We start from the raw sequence: 17,449 nt of genomic DNA, 5'->3' as shown, positions 1-17,449 counted from the left end.
CCCCCTTCTCTTGTTCCCTGTTGTGCTGGGGAGAAAGGAAGATAGTATTTTCCCTGACTGGCCCCCCGGCTGGGACCTGCCCTGCCGTGTCTCAGTGTTCGGAGCCTGCCCCTTCTGACCCTGCCTCTCTCCCTCACACCAGCCCTACAGATTCTCTGTGTAGCCCATCAGGGAGCAAGCCCAGCTCATCTGCTTGGCTGATGGATGGTCCTGCACATGAGAATTCTGTGACTGAGACCGTAGGCTCTGGGCCCTAAGCGTGCTGCAAACTCACAGTGCCCAGTAAGACGCCCACCCCTCTTACCATTCTCCCTCCTCTGATCTCCCCTTGAAGGCTGGCATTCAGCTGGCAATACAGCCGGACTGACCCTACAGCTCTGTACTCGTCAAGATTTTTAGACCTGCCCTGAGAAAGAGTAAACAGCACTGCAATGCTCTAAAAGTTCAAATGGCTAAGGCGATAACCTCTAGACACCGAGATGCTGTCACATCAGGATTAGGCCGGAGGGAGGGAAAGATTCCCACAAGCCACTTCTGCCTTTTGAGTGGGGCTGGGGGTGGAACAGGGCCAGATAGACTTTCGAAAAGGAGGGAGTTCTGCTGCGGCAGAGGCCTTTCTGTTTTGAATGATTAAAGGTAGAAGCCACTTTACTTTTTCTTGGTCACCCCATTTTGTTTTATGCCACTGGTTAAATCTTCTGCAATTCTTATCTTTTTTTTTTTTTTTCAAACTTCTTTAAATTCAGGTTAGCTAACCTACAGTGTAGTTTGGTTTCTGGAGTAGCGCCCAGTGATTTGTCCTTTCCATATAACATCCAGGGCTCATCCCAACAAGTGCCCTCCTGAATGCCCATCCCCCGTCTAGTCCATTCCCTCCCCTCCAGCAACCCTCAGTTTGTTCTCTGTAGTTGAGAGGCGCTATGGTTTGCCTCGCTGTCTGTATTGATCTTATTTTCCCTTCCCTTCCCCTGTGTTCATCTGTTCTAGTAATAAAGGCAAGGATCCCCTTCAACAGCCTTCTCTTCCTCAATCCCGTTGCGTTTACACGCCCGGTGGAGTCTGGAGTGACATGTTAGTGGAGGCAGGAGGAAGGTTAGGCTTTCAAACCATCACTGAAGGCAAAACCCAGATGTAGTGCAAATTCATCTCAATAATCCCTCCGTAGCCCAGAAGTGCCACTGAGCACCTTGCTGTTTATACCTGCTCGAGAGCACACAGGTGGGCCTAGTAGTCTGGAGGATCTTTAGGAGTTCATCGGCAAGAAGTAATTCCCGAATGGAACAAGCGGGGCATGAGTGATGGCTCCCCTGGTCCTCTGATGGTCTCTCTCACAGCTCAGGTTTCCCCTCCCTGGAGCCTGAGCGCCTCAGCTGCCCGGTGGTGCCCACAGCCTGTCTCTGCCTCTGAGCTTAGAACCCTCTATGGGGGTTCCTCGCCATTGTTTCACAGCCATTGTTTCTGTTCCGTCCTCCCTAACGTTCTTTCTCCTCCGTTCCCTTCTCTTTCCCTGTCTCCCCCCACCTCCTGCATGCCAGGCAGCCCCTCTCCACTCTCCCTTCCTTTCCTCTTCCCTCTTCTCCCCTCCCTTCCTTTCCTCTTCCCTCTTCTCCCCTCCCTTCCTCCCCAGCACCCTCTGTAGGTATCTGGCCGATACCTACAGACATCCCTGTGTCCTCACCCCCCATGCCCTTGACTGCACCTCTCCTCCCTCTCTACTCTCTGGACTCTGTTCCTCTGCCTTGGCCCTGCTCTTTCTATCTTGTTCTTTTCTAAGCCACCTTCGTAAGTAGGGCCTCCCTTTGTCTTGATTCTGTCTCCTTTCCTCTGTCCACTTTAATTCCCATGAAAATCATCGTCCAAAGGGCCTGTTTGCACTCAAAGAGATCAAGTTGTCACCTCATAGGTTAGTAACAGAGACATAGGACATTACCATAGTGGGGGTGGGGCCTGCCTTCATGCCAGAGCATCCAAGACAAGCTTAGATCTGGCTACCATGTTAAAAAGCAAAGTGAAACTTCCCACTGCTTCATGCTGAGTCCTCGCCAACTGCCTCCCTTTGCCTTGCGGTACTAAGGAAATGCAGCTGGGACTTCCCAGTGTGCAACCCGCAGAAACACATCCAGTAGGAGTCGTGCTGAAATTCACAAGGGCAGAAAGCCATTATAAACAGCATAGTGACTACATTAAGGGCTTTAGTCATACATAAAAGATTTCACTTAGAATGGATTTGGGTTCTATCATGCAATATACCGGGACAAGTACTGGTTTATATTTACATAGAAAATGCTATTTTATTATGAACTGTCGGAGGAAGAGTCAGCCAGTTAAAACTAAAGGCTGAAGCCTGCTCAAATTCCACTTCAATAGTTTAACGTGTATCTCTTTGGAATAGATAATGAAGATAAAAGACTAGTTGTTGAGCATCTGTTTGATGCCAATCACTGTACTAAGCTCTTTGCACACAAACGGGTTAATAAGCAGGTAAGAGTATGGGGCACCTGGGTGGCTCAGTCGGTTGAGCATCCGACTTTGGCTCAGGTCATGATCTCAAGGCTCGTGAGTTTGAGCCCTGCATCAGGCTCTATGTTGACAGCTCAGAGCCTGGAGCCTGCTTCAGATTCTGTGTCTCCCCCTCTCTCTGCCCCAACCCACTCTCATTCTGTCTCTGTCTCTCTCAAAAATAAACAAACATTAAAAAAAAAGCAGGTCAGAGTAAAAGTGTGTTGTTTTATAGCCTCTCTTGCCTAATGCCGTTATAACAAATGCTACTGATGGACTTGACAGAATGAAATAGGACTTGAAAACAGAATTCTATCAGCTGGAGTTTTAAAATCTTACATTAGATTTTTTTTTTATTGTAATAGCAGTGTTTCATAAGCAGAATTTCATTTTTCTAAACCAATGACTTGAAGTAGTAGCTGTCTTTCTACAGACGCCCTGGTCCACACACATCCCAATCCAGGAAGGCTCACGGGATCACAGAAAGTAGAGGGTGGACCTTCACTGCACTTTTTTCAAGACTCATAAATTGGAATATTCCCCGAGAATCATAGGACTTAGAGCTAGATCATTTGGTTCAACCAGCCCAACTCTCCCATATGGGGAGAATGGCCTCCAGGCCACTTCCCCTCTCCCCACTCCCATCCCGAAGCACAGACCACACCCACCATGCATGCAGGCTGAGGCTTCAGCCTAGAGGGGAGGGAAGCTCCTTGCACCCCATGTGGGGAAGGGGATACTTGGACTCCAATCTAGAGTGGAAGTGAACCACCTTCTGTCCTGGCATGGCACATTTCCACCAGAGAGAGCCAGCATCGGTGCTCTTCTCTCAGCAATGGCATAGTCTAAATGCATACCGACAGCAGCCTTCCTCCTCTGTCAGCAAGGCTCTGCTTCTGCTTCCGGTGGGAGTCCTTCCCCAGCACCACATCCAGGAGCCTCTGGTCTGTGTGTGTAGTCTTGGGAAGGGGAGGTGGACGCGTGGTGGCATTGTAGAAGCACTGCCCTCATTTATTTGTATTCAGTGTCTCCTGCTGCTGGGAAGATGGCTCTAGGGATTTGCCAATCGTTCTTCAATGTATGTGTACCTGAAGCAGACCTGTGCAAAGTCCGCTCAGTGAGTTCTGTTCCTCTGGCTCACAGTGTCTCTCTCTCCTTTGCAGCATGTGGTATGAACGTACATCACAGATGCCAGACAAAGGTGGCCAACCTTTGTGGCATAAATCAGAAGCTGATGGCCGAAGCACTGGCAATGATTGAGAGCACTCAACAGGTAGGAAAGGCTTTTAGGTTAAGTTCCTCCAGTTTCAACTCAGCAAGGACTACTCGAGTCCTCCTTCCCTTTGATCTGTGGAGCAATATGGAGTCTGTTTCTGAGCATTTGCCTTGCCTCTGACTTTCATCCTTATGCCCATATCCACACTCGGAGATATTGATTTACTTCATGCATTTGTATTATATTTTTAGGATCTTAAATTATTTGTGGCATGAGCAGGGGCAGAAACAAATTCATTGAAATCATTGAGGATTCATTACCAGCTTTGTACCTATCTACTGGCTAGAATCATCCCTAAAATGTGCACGGAACACTGAGTCGAGGGCAACTTTTGCCTTGCCGTTTACTCACATGCACTAGGACTAGAATTGAATTTTTTGTATCTAAGAACAAACCCTCTTGGTGTTGCCTTTGTAAGCTCTCTTTCCATCCATTAACCTTCCATTCTTAATTGTGACCAAATGATGTAGATAGTACGGGAGAAACCAGTTAGCCCCTGGAAAAGTATGAAGGAAGTGAATATGTGCCTGTTCGTGTATAAAATATAATAGGTAGACTCTTACAGCATGTGAGATCCTGAAAGAATGCTGAGGGAAAGAAGGATGTTGGATATCTATGCATTTAGGATTCTTAAACGGATCTCATCCCCGAGGGCAGCAGGCTGAGCTGATGGGGCCGTAGCGGGTGGGTAGGTGGGTGGTCTGACTCTTTGTTTATAATCTAGGCTCGCTGCTTAAGAGATAGTGAACACATCTTCAGAGAAGGTCCCGTTGAAATTGGTCTCCCGTGCTCCATAAAAGGTGAAGCAAGGCTGCCGTGTGTACCAGCATCTGGGAAAAAAGGTAGCTATCCTGATCCTCGGTAGAATCATTGTCAGCAATTAATCTTGGTCAGCCCTAATGGAGTCCTCTAGATTTCAACTCTCCATTTACCTGGTCTGATAGGTGGGAGGCTCCTACTTCTTGGAAGTGAAACCAAAATATGCCCCATTAGGAAACCTTTGTAAGAGGGTGGGAGGTGAGGGCAGGGAGAGAATGGGATATAGGTCTACAGTAGGGCTGCAAACGTTTCCTTATTTTTAGAATGTTACTTCCTGTCACTGTTAAAAGGTTTTGCAAAATAAATCTACCATGAATTTCAATGGTGGGAATGTCACAGTAGGCCATCCTATTCTATACCTTTGAGCCTTTGGGGGGAAGGTTAAAAGTAGAAAAGGGAAGACTAGTGCAACATACATGACATCATGGAAGTCCCCCAGCCTACTTTCTGAAAGTAGTTCATGAGAAGATATGCCCACATGAATCCGGGAGATGAATAGTTTCAACATACATTATAAAATATAGGTTTTCCTCACTATCCTAAAGTAGACTATTCCTGTGAAACCTTTTTTTTTTAATTGAAGTATAGTTAACATACAGTGTGACTTAGTTTCAGGTGTACAACATATTGATTCAATAATTCTGTACATTACTCCAAGTTTTTCTGTCACCATAATGATGTTATTATATTGTTACTGACTGTATCCCTTATGCTGTGCTTTTCATCTCTGTGACTTATTTTTTTGTAACTGGAATTTTATACCTCTTAATCCCCTTTATTTCACGCGCTCCCCCACCCACCTCCCCTGTGGCAACCACCAGTTTATTCTCTATATTTAAGAATGTTTTGGGGGGCGCCTGGGTTGCTTGGTCGGTTAAACGTCCAACCTCGGCTCAGGTCATGATCTCACGGTCCTCGAGTTCAGGCCCCGCATCGGGCTCTGTGCTGATGGCTCAGAGCCTGGATCCTGTTTCAGAGTCTGTGTCTCCCTCTCTCTGACCCTCCCCCTTCATGCTCTGTCTCTCTCTGTCTCAAAAATAAATAAACGTTAAAAAAAAAAAAAGAATGTTTGGTTTTGTTTTGTTTTTTAGATTCCACATATAAGTGAAATTGTATGGAATTTGTCTTTCTCTGTCTTATTTCATTTACCATGATACCCTCCACATCCATTCACGTTGTCACAGTGGCAAGATCTCATTCCTTTTTATGGCTAATATTCCCTTGTATATATATCATAGCTTCTTTATCCGCTCATCTGTTGATGGACACTTGGGTTGCTTCCATATCTTGGCTATTGTAAATAATGCTGCAATAAACATAGGAATGTGTATATCTTTTTGAACTAGTGTTTTCATTTTCTTTAGGTAAATACCCAGTAGTGCAATTACTGGATTGCATGGTAGTTCTATTTTTAATTTTTTGCGGAACCTCCTACTGTTTTCCACAGTGGCTGGACCAGTTTGCTTTCCCACTGCCACCATACTGTTTCTTTTTCTCCACATCCTCACCAGCTGTTGCTATTTCTTGTCTTTTTGATACTAGCCATTCTGACTGGCATAAGATGATACCTCATTGTGATCTTTATTTGCATTTCCCTGATGATTGATGATGTTCAGCATCTTTTCATGTGTCTGTTGGCCATTAGTATGTCTTCTTTGGAAAAATGTCTGTTCAGATCCTCTGGCCATTTTTTAATCTGTTTTTTTTTTTGGTGTTGAGTTGTACAAGTTCTTTATATATTTTGCATATAAATCCCTCATCAGATATAGCATTTGCAAATATCTCCTCCCATTCACTACCTTGCCTTTTTGTTTTGTTTATGGTTTCCTTTGCTGTGCAAAAGTTTTTTCTTTTGGTATAGTCCCAATAGTTTATTTTTGCTTTCCTTTCCCTTGCCTAGGAGACACATCCATAAATATGTTGCTAAGACTGATGTCTAAGATATTACTACCTGTGTCTTCCTTTAGAAGTTTTATGGTTTAAGGTCTCATACATAGGTCTTAATCCACTGTAAATTTAGTTTTGTGTGTGGTTTAAGAAAGAGGTCCAGTTTTGTTCTTTTGCATATAGCTGTTCAGTTATCCCAACACCATTTGTTGAAAGGACTGTTAAAAAAAACCTCTTTTTCCCCACTGTGTATTCTTGTCTCCTTTGTCATAGATTCACTGACCATATGGGTGTGGGTTTATTTAGGGGAGCTCTATTCTGTTTCACTGATATATATGTCTGCTTTTGTGCTGGTACCATACTGTTTTGATTATTATAGCTTTGTAGTGTATCTTAAAATCTGTGATTATGATACTTCCAGCTTTGTTCTTCTTCAAGATCACTTTGGCTATTCAAGGTCTTTGTGATTCCATACAAATTTTAATATTACTCTAGTTCTGTGAAGAATGCTCTTGGTATATCGATAGGGATTAAACTGAATCTGTAGAGTGCTTTGGGTAGTATGGAAATTTTAGCAATGTTAATTCTTCCAATCCCTGAGCACAGAATATCTTTCCATTTGTTTCTGTCACTTCAATTTCTTTAGTCAATGTTTTATAGTTTTCAAAGTACAGGTTTCACCTCCTTGGTTAAGTTTCTTCCTTTTACTTTATTCTTCTTGATGCAATTGTAATTCGGATTGTTTTCTTAGTTTTTCTTTCTGCTACTCTGTTATTAGTGTACAGAAATGCAACACATTTCTGTATATTAATTTTGTATTCTTTGACTTTGCATTTTCAGTTCTAATAGGTTTTTTGGTGCAGTCTTTAGGTTTTTCCAAATATATGTCATTTGCAAATATGACAGTTTTACTTTTCCCTTATCAATTCTGATGGCTTTTATTCCTTTTTCTTATGTGATGGCTGCAGCTAGGATTTCTAGCACTGTGTGGAATTAAAGTGGCTTGAGTGGACATCTTTATCTTGTCCTTATCTTAGAGAAAAACTTTTAGTTTTTCACTATTATGGTGTTAGCTGTGGGTTTGTTATGTATGGTCTTTATTACGTTGGGGTATTCCCTCTAAACCCACTTTGTTGAGAGTTTTTATCATTAAGGTATGTTGTATTTTGTCAAATGGTTTCTCTGCATCTATTGAGATGACCATGTGTTTTTTATCTTTCCTCTTTTTAATATGGTATATCACATTGATTGATTTGCAAATACTGAACTACTCTTATATCCCTGCAATAAAACTCACTTGATTGTGATGAATGACTTTTTTTTAATGTATTGCTGAGTTCAGTTTGCTAATATTTTTTAAAGATATTTGCATCTGTGTTAATCAGAGATATTAGCCTACAGTTTTCTTTTTTTGTAGTTTTGGTATCAGGGTAATCCTGGCCTCATTGAATGAATTTGGAAGTTTTCCTTCCTCTTCTGTTTTTGGTATAGTTTGAGAAGAATAGGTATTAACTCTTTATTTATTTATTTATTTATTTATTTTTAAGAGAGAGAGAGCGAGAGAGAGAGCGAGCGCACGAGCAGGGGAGGGGCAGAGAGAGGGAGACACAGAATCGGAAGCAGGCTCCAGGCTCTGAGCTGTCAGCACAGAGCCTGACGTGGGGCTCAAACTCACAAACTGTGAGATCGTGACCTGAGCCGAAGTCAGACTGAGCCACCCAGGCAACCTCTCTTGTACTCTTTATTATTTCCTTCCTTCCACTATCTTTGGGTTTTTTTTTTTTTTTCCAGCTCATTTAGGTGTAAGGTTAGGTTGTTTATTTCAGATTTTGCTTGTTTTCTGAGGTAGGCCTGTATTGCTCTGAAGTTTCTTTTTAGAACTACTTTTACTGTGTCCCAAAGATTATAGATCATTGTTTTTTCATTTTTATTTGTCTCCATGTATTTTCTGATTTTCTTCTTTGATTTGTTGACCCGTGCATTGTTTCGGAGCATGTTGTTTAGCTCTGTGTGTTTGTGGGGCTTTTTAGATTTTTTTCTTGTAGTTGGTTTCTAGTTTCATACCATTGTGGTTGGAATGGAGACTTGCTATAGCTTCAGTCTCCCTAAATTTATTGACACTTTTTTGTTGCCTAACATGTGATGTATTCTGGAGAATGCTCCACATGCATTTGAGAAGAATGTGTATTCTGCTGCTTTGGGATGGAATATTCTATACATGTCTGTTAGGTCAATCTGGTCTAACATGTTCAAAGTCACTGTTTCCTTATCGACATTCTGTCTGGGTGATTTATCCATTGATGTAAGTGGGGTATTGAAGTCCCTGGTATCATTGTATTACTGTCAATTTCTCCCTTTATATCCCTAATATTTGCTTTATGTAATTTAGTATTCCAATACTGTGGACATACATTTTTACAATTTTATGTCCCCTTATTGGATTGATCCGTTTATCATTATGTAGTGCCCTTTTTTGTCTCTTGATCCAGTCTTTGTTTTAAAGTCTATTTTGTCTGATACAAGCATTGCTATCCCAGCTTTTTTTTTTTTTTTTTTTTTTTTTTGCTTCCATCTGCAAAGTATGTTTTCTCATCCCTTTACGTTCAGTCTGTGTGTGTGTTTAGGGCTATGAGTCCCTTGTAGGCAACATATAGATAGGTCTTGTTTTTTTGTTTGTCTTTTGTTTTTAATCCATTCAGTCACCGTCTGTCTTTTGGTTAGAGTATGAAGTACATTTACCTTTAGGGTAATTATTGATAGGTGTGTACTTCTTGCCATTTTGTTAATTCTTCTGGCTATTTTTGTAGTTTTCTTCTTTCCTTCTCCCATTGCTCTCTTTCAGTGTGATTTGGTTACTTTCTTTAGTGTTATGCTTGGATTCCTTTCCCTTTATTTTTTGTGTATCTACCATTGGTTTTTGATTTGTGTTTATTGGGTTCATATATAACCTCTTATGTGTACAACAGTCTATACTATGTTGATGGACACTTAAGTTCAAACACATTCTAAAAGCACTAAATTCTTACCCCTGCCCCACCTTTTATGTATATGATGTCATGTTTACATCTTTTTATTTTGTGAATACCTTGGCTAATGTTTGTAGATATAATTTTACTACTTTTGTGTTCTAACCAGCCTTTTCACTTTATAAGTAATTAATCTACCTTTAATATACATTTGCTTTTATCAGTGAAATTTCATCCTTTCATAATTTTCTTTTAATTATGGCCTTCTATTTTCACTTAAAGAATTCCCTTCGAAGTTTCTTATAAAGCTGGCCTAGTGATGATGAACTCCTTTAACTTTTGTTTGTCTGGGAAACTCTTTCTCTCTCTTTTATTCTGAATGATAGCCTTGATGGATAGAGTATTCTTGGTTGCGGGTTTTCTTCTTTCAGCACTTTAGATTTTGTTTGGTTGTTTTTTGTTTGTTTTGCTTTGTTTTGTGTGTGTGTGTGTGTGTGTGTTTAGAGAGAGAAAGAAAGCATGGGGGAGGGGTAGAGGGAGAGAGAGAATCTTAAACAGACCCCATGCTCAGCATGCAGCCCAGTGTGGTGCTCCATCACATGACTCTGAGATCATGACCTGATCTGAAACCATGAGTCAGACGTTTAACTGGCTGAACCATCCAGGTGCGCCTTCTTTCAGCACTTTGAATATATCATGCACTCCCTCCTGGCCTGAAAAGTTTCTGCTGAAAAATCAGCTCATAGCCTTATGAGATTTCTCTTGTATGTAACTATGTACTTTTGCCACTTTTAAGATTCTCTCTTTATCATTACTTTCGGCCATTGTAATTATTATGTGTTTCAGTGTGGACCACCTTGGGTTCACCTTGTTTGGGGCTCTCTGTGCATCCTGGATGTGAATGGCTGTTTCCTTCTGCAGATTAGGGAAGTTTCCAGCTATTATTTCTTCAAATAAGTTTTCTGCCCCCCTTTCTCTCTCTTCTCCTTCCCATTCTCTATAATGCAAATGTTATGCTTGATGGTGTTGCTGAGTTCCTTAACTTATTCTTATTTTTTATTGCTCTTTTTTTCTTTCTGCTGTTCAGCTTGGTTGCCTTCCATTATTCTCTCTTTCAGATTGCTGACCTGTTTTTCTGCATTCCCTGCTGTTGATTCCCTCTAGTGTATTTTTTTCTTTCAGTTACATCTTCTTCAGTTCTGACTGGTTCTTTTTTATATTTTCTGCATCTTTAATGAGGTTCTCACTGAGCTCATCTACTGTTTTCTCAAGCCCAGTGTGTGTCTTTATGGCTACTCCCTTGAATTCTTTATCAAGCAAATTGTTTATTGCCATTTCACTTTGCTTTTTAACTGTGATTTTTATCTTATTCTTTCATTTGAGACGTATCCCTCCATCTCCCCATTTTGTCTGTCTGTGTTAGTTTCTATGTATTAGGTAATTCAGCTACATCTCTTGGTCTTGAAGGTAGTGGCCTTGATCAGAAGAAGTCCATTGGTGTCATGTAATTCAATTCCCCTGGCCACCAGAATTAGGAACTCTAGAGGTGTCCCTGGGTGGGCTGTGGACATCCTACTATTGAGGCTGAGCCATAACTGTCTGTAGCCCAGCTGGATGCACTGATCCACTTTGCCTGCTGTGGGTACACAGGGCAAGATTTATTCCCCATGCTGTCGAGAGGCCTGTCTGAAGCTGTCGTGGGGCTGTTGGTGTGTGGGGCCAGTAGTCAGCCTATCTGTCTGCAGTTAGCATCTCTGTCACTGCTGCAGGTACATTGAGGGGCAGGGATTGCCCTTAGAGACTGAGCTGTTGGCACTGTGGGTGCCTGGTGTGTGGAGTTATCTCCCCTAAACCCCAGAGGAAGAATTGCTTTGGAGTGGTACTGATCCCTACTGGGGCTTCCAGTTGGGGGTGGTGGGGCAATATCTGCTTTGGAGGGTGTACAGATTGAATGGAGCAGGTCCACAGGTGAGTGCTAGGGCAGGGCACATGGTACTTGCAAGATAGATGGCTATCTAGGCTTAGGAAGGGGAAGATCCCTGACCCTCCAGCACTCATTCTAAGAGTAGTCAATAAATCTCCTTCATCTATACCTCCCAGAACTTTTTAAACTGCTGCTTCTGTGCTGTCTTGGGTCAAGGTATTATGGTGGTTCTTTACGTTCTTTATGGTAGGTACTCAGTTTCCTATCACCCTCCTGCCCTCTCCAGGGTTAAGCCTGGCTGATTTTTAAGGCTCCTAATTTTAAGCCCCACTGTTTTTCAAAGCCAAATGTTATTGAGACTTGTCTTCCCAGTACAGGTTCCCCATGCCAGGGATGCCTTCTATGGCGTCTGATCCTCTGGCTTCCTTGTGCTTGCGGTGCCCTTCCCATTTGTGGCTAGACTCACAGGGGTTGGGTTCCCAACCACGTCTCTGCCCCTTCTATCTTTCTCAGTGTGGCCTCCTGTCTATAGTCAACTGTGGAAGGTCTGTTCTGCCAGACTTCAGGTCATTTTCTGTGTTAGTTGTAGGGATGTAGCTGTTACTTTGGTGTGCCCAGGGGATGAGGTAATCCTTCTACTTTGCCATCTTCCTCATGACTCCCTATGAACTCTTTTGGAAGCCAGAATGGCGTAAATTACCATTAATTTACATGGAACAATTTTTGAGTATTCCCTGAACCAAAAACCACCTTAGGCTTTCTGATAGCTTAGAACACATGTTGCTAATGGAGGCCCAGATGCTCACACAGTTCAAAGCTCTGGCAGCTGGATGCCGAGGTGCTGAGTGCAGATCCCGGGTAAGGGGCTGGATGGCACCACTCTCACTGCTCTGGTGCACTGGCTGTGTCTGCTCACTGCAACACCAATGTTGAATGTTGTTTGCACTTTTCTTTTTTCTGTAAAAGAGAAAATCCTGTCCAGTTTTGTTTGCTTGTTTGTTTGTTTTTTTGGTTGGCAAAAACAGGTAGTGATGTAGATCTTTCACAAAAGCAAAGTGACAAATGCAAGCTTTCAAAACATGGGCAGTTCCTATAATTATTTTCCTTGGATTTAAGGAGAAGATGAAAGTTAAATTTAGAGACTGAAAATAAAAAAGGTCATTCCAGCCACAAAGAAGACACAAAATTATGTGATATGCTAGAGGTGCTGTAAAATAGCAGTCGTATCACAATATATAAATGTATCAAGTCAACATGTTGGACACCTTAAATTACCACAATATGGTGTGTCAAATGTATTTCAATAAAAAAGGAAAGAAATGTTATAAGGGGGTAGGAGGAAGGTTCCAAAAAGCTTTCTGCACCTGTTCTGTCATTGGGTGAGGAATAAATTGGCTGACCTTGAATACGGGGATAGATGATGTGATTCAGATCTTCAGTGATCTGCTTTTCATTTCCTGATCCCTCACGTGGAAGCCACAGGAATCAATGCCACTGAGCCTGTGAGCCATGCAAGTAGCTGAGAATCATTTTTCCTCAAATTTGGTTAAAATCTCTATTTGTCCATGATTTGACATTATTTAAAGCGCTCATGTGTTTTGCATGTATGGACTTCTGCTGATTGGAATGTTCCTTAAAATGAAATTTCTCCCAGTCAGTTGAGTAGATAAGAGATGCAGTCCACGCCCCAAATTCCAGGCTCACAGGAGGAAGGTGCTGTCTTTGCCCTGCAGGGGACCTTTCCCCCCCATTTTTGTGGATGGAGCCTCAGAGTGGGAAGTGGAAGAGAAAGTGTTCTCAAAGTAGCTAAAATGCCCCCTCCATTGTTCCTTGTTTACTTTTAACCACTGGCTTGCTATTTTCAGAGCCTCAGGGAATCTCTTGGGAGTCTCCTTTGGACGGGATGGAGAACATACGCCATCGTCCAGAACCTGAACCGAACATAGAAAGACCATCTCTACATATGAAGCTAAAAATTGAGGATTTTATCTTGCACAAAATGTTGGGGAAAGGAAGTTTTGGCAAGGTATGATACCATGCTGTAGAATTCTACAGACCAACTAACAGGAATTGAAAAGCAAAGCTCCTGAACTCATTGGAGCAGAGCAGGTTGTGGGTGTGTAGAGAGCATTCCTGTGCATTTTTTGACTGGGTAGAGAGAGGTCTGATTAAAAGGAAATCTGGAACTCTAGGGGATAGTGGCCTCTGCTTCCTGGGAATCATTGTTCCCAAGCCATTTTGCTTCAAAGGTGTATATCCCATACACTTATGAGTGTGATGTATATGGATATCAAAGAAACGGGAAGCTGCCTCAGCCAGTGTCTATAGTTTCTATTTCATACAGGTTTTTTTTTTGGTTGTTATTTCTCTTTTGCTACTTTCTCAAACTTGGAGAGTTGTTTTACATTGAATGCAATTTTTTTCCTAGCAAATGTCTTCAGTCTTGCATTAGTTTGCTAGGAATAATGTAACAAAGTCTCACAGACTGAGTGATTCAAACACCAGACATTGGTTTTCTTATCATTCTGAAGGTTGGAAGTCTGAGACCTAGGTGTTGATAGGGTTATTTCTTCTGAGGTCTCTCTCCTTGGCTTGTAAATGGCCATCTTCTCCCTGTGTCCTCACATGGTCGTCCCCCTGTATCTGTGTCCTAATCTCTGCTTATAAGGACACTAGCCCCCCAGTGAACTTATTTTAAGTTGATTACCTTTGTAAAGACCATATCTCCAAATATAGTCACATGCTGAGGTACTAGGGTTTAGGGCTTTGGCATGCACATTTTTTTGGAGGGGGCACAATTCAGTTCATAACAAAGCTGTAGCTGGAGAGTCATGAGAAAAGTTTCACGGGGGAAAGTCCCTCCTCTAAATTCTTCCTGCCACACACTCAAGTTACGGGCTGTCTCTGTCAGTCACAGAAAACGAGAAGAAAAGGAGGAAGATGACATAATTTAACCATCAACCGTCAGTGATGGAAAATAATTTTCAAGTTCGCGAACGTAAAGAGGGATACCATGGAACATAGGCCTTGAGGTTATTCTAGATGCCAAGGGTATCTACTGTATTAATTGTTCCCTTCATTGTTGTACATTCTTGGATGAAACTCCTAGGAAAATTTTAGCCAGAAACTACCATTCTATAACTTTGTGTATCCAAGGCCAGCAATATGCTCTGCACCTGCTCGCCAGACTTTGGGAAATTCACCCAGTTTATTTAATAGTAAACTAGAATGCAAATAAGCATCACCACAGCTGAATGACGTTGTGCCGCAATCGGGTTGGATTTAAACATCAGTGCGTTGCTTTTGGCAAAATGCATTCTGCCCTGCAAACTAGCTGATATCCATTAATTCTTTGAGTTCATTTCCACAATAATATGAAACACAGCAGGCTCATTTGCTGTTAATCTGTGTAATAAGCAATTTTAAAGCCAGTCTTCATTATAATTTAGTACCAATTAATGTGCAATTATAACCTGTTACCAAAAATTGAAAGCCCATTATAGAGATGGAAATTGCCTTTTCAGCTTCTTCGGCTATGGCTGGTTTGGGGATGTTTTATGGAAAGAAACAATTACCAAAAGACTACTTTTAATTGTTAATGAAATGTTTATCATTCTTTGTTCCCATGTGGGTTTCTATATTTGAACAAGGTTAATAAGAAAGACATTAAGTTAAACCTACAAGCCTTCGTAAAATATCCCAAAGGACACTGAGAGCCTTAGGGTGTCTTCTGTTCTATGTCCAAAACAGTATGCTCTTGCCATCAGGACCCTGAGTCCCTACAGACTGAAGAGGATGGGCCATGGGGCCCCTGGAAAGGAGAATGAAACACAAAAGCAAAATGGAGTAGCCATATTTCCCTTTCTCACAACATTAAGAACACTCCAAAATTTGTTTTTCTTCTTTCTTTTGGCTTTATACAGGAAGTATGGTTTCTCAACAAAATGGTAGCCTCCATATTCTTATCTCAATGTACTTTGCAGTCCAGAAAAAAATAGCATTGTTTTCTGGGTATATGCACATCATCCATTTGCCTGCCTTCTCGTAAGTTCTGTGCCCTCTGTCAAGCCAGCTACCCCAAAGCTAGCTATCTGCACCATATTATTTTTAAACATAGACACGTGCATTTTCAGTACTGGTTTAGTGTCATTGACTTCGACATTCCCTAAAAGTCAAGAAACAAATGACAAGTATTCTTAATAACTGTCATTTAGAGAGCATTTTATAGTTTCTAAACCACTTTCCCATGTGGTAGCCATTTGATATTCACGATGGTCCTGCAAGTTAGAGAATGTCATGACAATTATCTCTTTTACACATTAGGAAACTGAAGCCCAGAGAGGTTAATTGGTTTATCCACATTCCCACAGCTAGTAAATGTCTGTGAAAAGAGACCCAGGCTGGAGTTTTCTATTTCCAAATGCCACGTCCTCACAACTGTCAGTCATCTGTTGCTGCATCATTTGCAAAAGTACAAGTTGTAGAAACTCCCCATTATGTGCCATCTGGTGTCCTTTCATATAAGTCATGAAATCCAGTAGAAAAAGTAAACTTGGAGTTAGATTTTTCCACTGAGGAGCTCCATGAATTTGAGCAAGTGAAATTCCTCTTTGAAGTTCGTTCTTTTTATTATTACTACCTGTCTTGCAGAGAGTTCTGAGCTAAGAATTAGATGGCACATGTAAAGGGTAGCAGAGTGTCTGACACATAGTAGGTCCGAAAAATGGCCTTAGGTCTATGCCATCAGATGAAATGGTGTATACTTTTTAGGCACATGAGGAAAACTCTATTCCCCTTGTATTATAGTTTCACCCTGAAAAACTGGGTAAAACTCAGAGCTGAGTTTTATGCTCATTTGCACTGATGTTTCAAGTATAATCAGGTCCTCCTCTCTGCTACTTGCTGCTGCTTTCTTCAATATGCACTTAGTGTCTGGGAATTTATATTATAAATTTACTCAGGTCCCTGGGCAGACAGGTCATACTTTTTTACACAGAAATTTTCAGGGCCTGAGAATAACCCATCCAATTGTACAGTAGTTTTGTGAATGCCTTGGAAAGGTACACAGCAAGTGTGAAACTCCTAGGTAATATCCCTGATCAATGGAGTGCTCTATTTTGTCCCTGTCAAGGGGAAGGAGGGGGTTGGAGAAGAAATCCTCTTTGTTTCGCCCAACACAGATCTCAGGACATGGTCTCTTCTTTAATGAGTGAGACCAAATTCTAAAATAAAGTTACTTCTTACCTTTGCTTCTAGGTCTTCCTAGCAGAGTTCAAGAAGACCAATCAATTTTTTGCAATAAAAGCCTTAAAGAAAGATGTGGTTTTGATGGACGATGATGTTGAGTGCACAATGGTAGAGAAGAGAGTTCTCTCCTTGGCCTGGGAGCATCCGTTCCTAACGCACATGTTCTGTACATTCCAGACCAAGGTAAGACTTCTGCTCAGACAACACTTCATCCACCTCTTGCCTAGCAAATGTGCCTGTCTAAGCGGGGGCGGGGGGGGGGGCCTCTGGTGGCGCCCCCCTTGGGACATGTGGGGAACTGTCCCCATATTTTTCTTTACCTTTCAGCTCACCTTCCATCTGTCCAAACAAACTTCTTCTTCTCCAAACATGAATTGTTTAACATAGTCTGTTGAGAAGGGGCTTTCCTTCTGGGTTTGTCTTTTCGCTTGTTTTTTAGAATTTGGTTTAACTTCTGTAACAACCAGGATTCTAGGCAGCCTGTGCCTTGCTTGACAAAGCAGTGCTTTGTGACGGAGAAATACATGACACTGTTTGTTCAGCTACCATATGTGTATTTGAGGAGACAAAAGTTGGACAGTAGGTCAAAATGCGTGTGTACTGTTATTTTCATATATATGAGCCACAGAGAAACAGCCCATACAGTGGGCTATCAGTGAGCAAGGCCTGAGCAGTGAGGTAAAAAGGTAAATTTTGTCAGAAGGTGCTCTTATTCTGGGAGGATTCTCTTCCTGTTCTCTTTATGCCTTAAAAAAAAAAAAAATTCAGGACACCTGGGTGGCTCAGTCGGTTAAGCGTCCGACTTCGGCTCAGGTCATGATCTTGCGCTTC

At 41.9% G+C, this 17,449-nt stretch overlaps 1 protein-coding gene and 1 long non-coding RNA gene across 9 annotated transcripts in view; one reads left to right on the top strand and one right to left on the bottom strand.

The window, feature by feature from the left end:
- The window catches only part of LOC122240207, a 29,130-nt gene extending 27,601 nt beyond the window's left edge, over positions 1 to 1,529 (bottom strand). For 3 of the 6 annotated variants that reach the window (XR_006219587.1, XR_006219588.1, XR_006219590.1), the window contains exon 1: positions 1,201 to 1,525. This is a non-coding gene — a long non-coding RNA (uncharacterized LOC122240207). Of the gene's footprint in view, positions 1 to 1,200 lie in introns of all 6 variants that reach the window. The other 3 variants (XR_006219589.1, XR_006219591.1, XR_006219592.1) reach the window with 2 other exon arrangements.
- The window catches only part of PRKCQ (protein kinase C theta), a 192,271-nt gene that overhangs the window by 74,350 nt on the left and 100,472 nt on the right, over positions 1 to 17,449 (top strand). For all 3 annotated transcript variants that reach the window (XM_042990980.1, XM_042990981.1, XM_042990982.1), the window contains exons 9-12: positions 3,663 to 3,772; positions 4,500 to 4,617; positions 13,237 to 13,397; positions 16,628 to 16,801. In XM_042990980.1, coding sequence (XP_042846914.1) covers positions 3,663 to 3,772; positions 4,500 to 4,617; positions 13,237 to 13,397; positions 16,628 to 16,801 — 563 coding nt within the window. The remainder of the gene's footprint in view (positions 1 to 3,662; positions 3,773 to 4,499; positions 4,618 to 13,236; positions 13,398 to 16,627; positions 16,802 to 17,449) is intronic.

This window comes from Panthera tigris, chromosome B4 (assembly GCF_018350195.1).
Source record: "Panthera tigris isolate Pti1 chromosome B4, P.tigris_Pti1_mat1.1, whole genome shotgun sequence".
In the NCBI taxonomy this organism is placed as follows: domain Eukaryota; kingdom Metazoa; phylum Chordata; class Mammalia; order Carnivora; family Felidae; genus Panthera; species Panthera tigris.
This window is presented reverse-complemented; position numbering and strand designations above follow the sequence as displayed.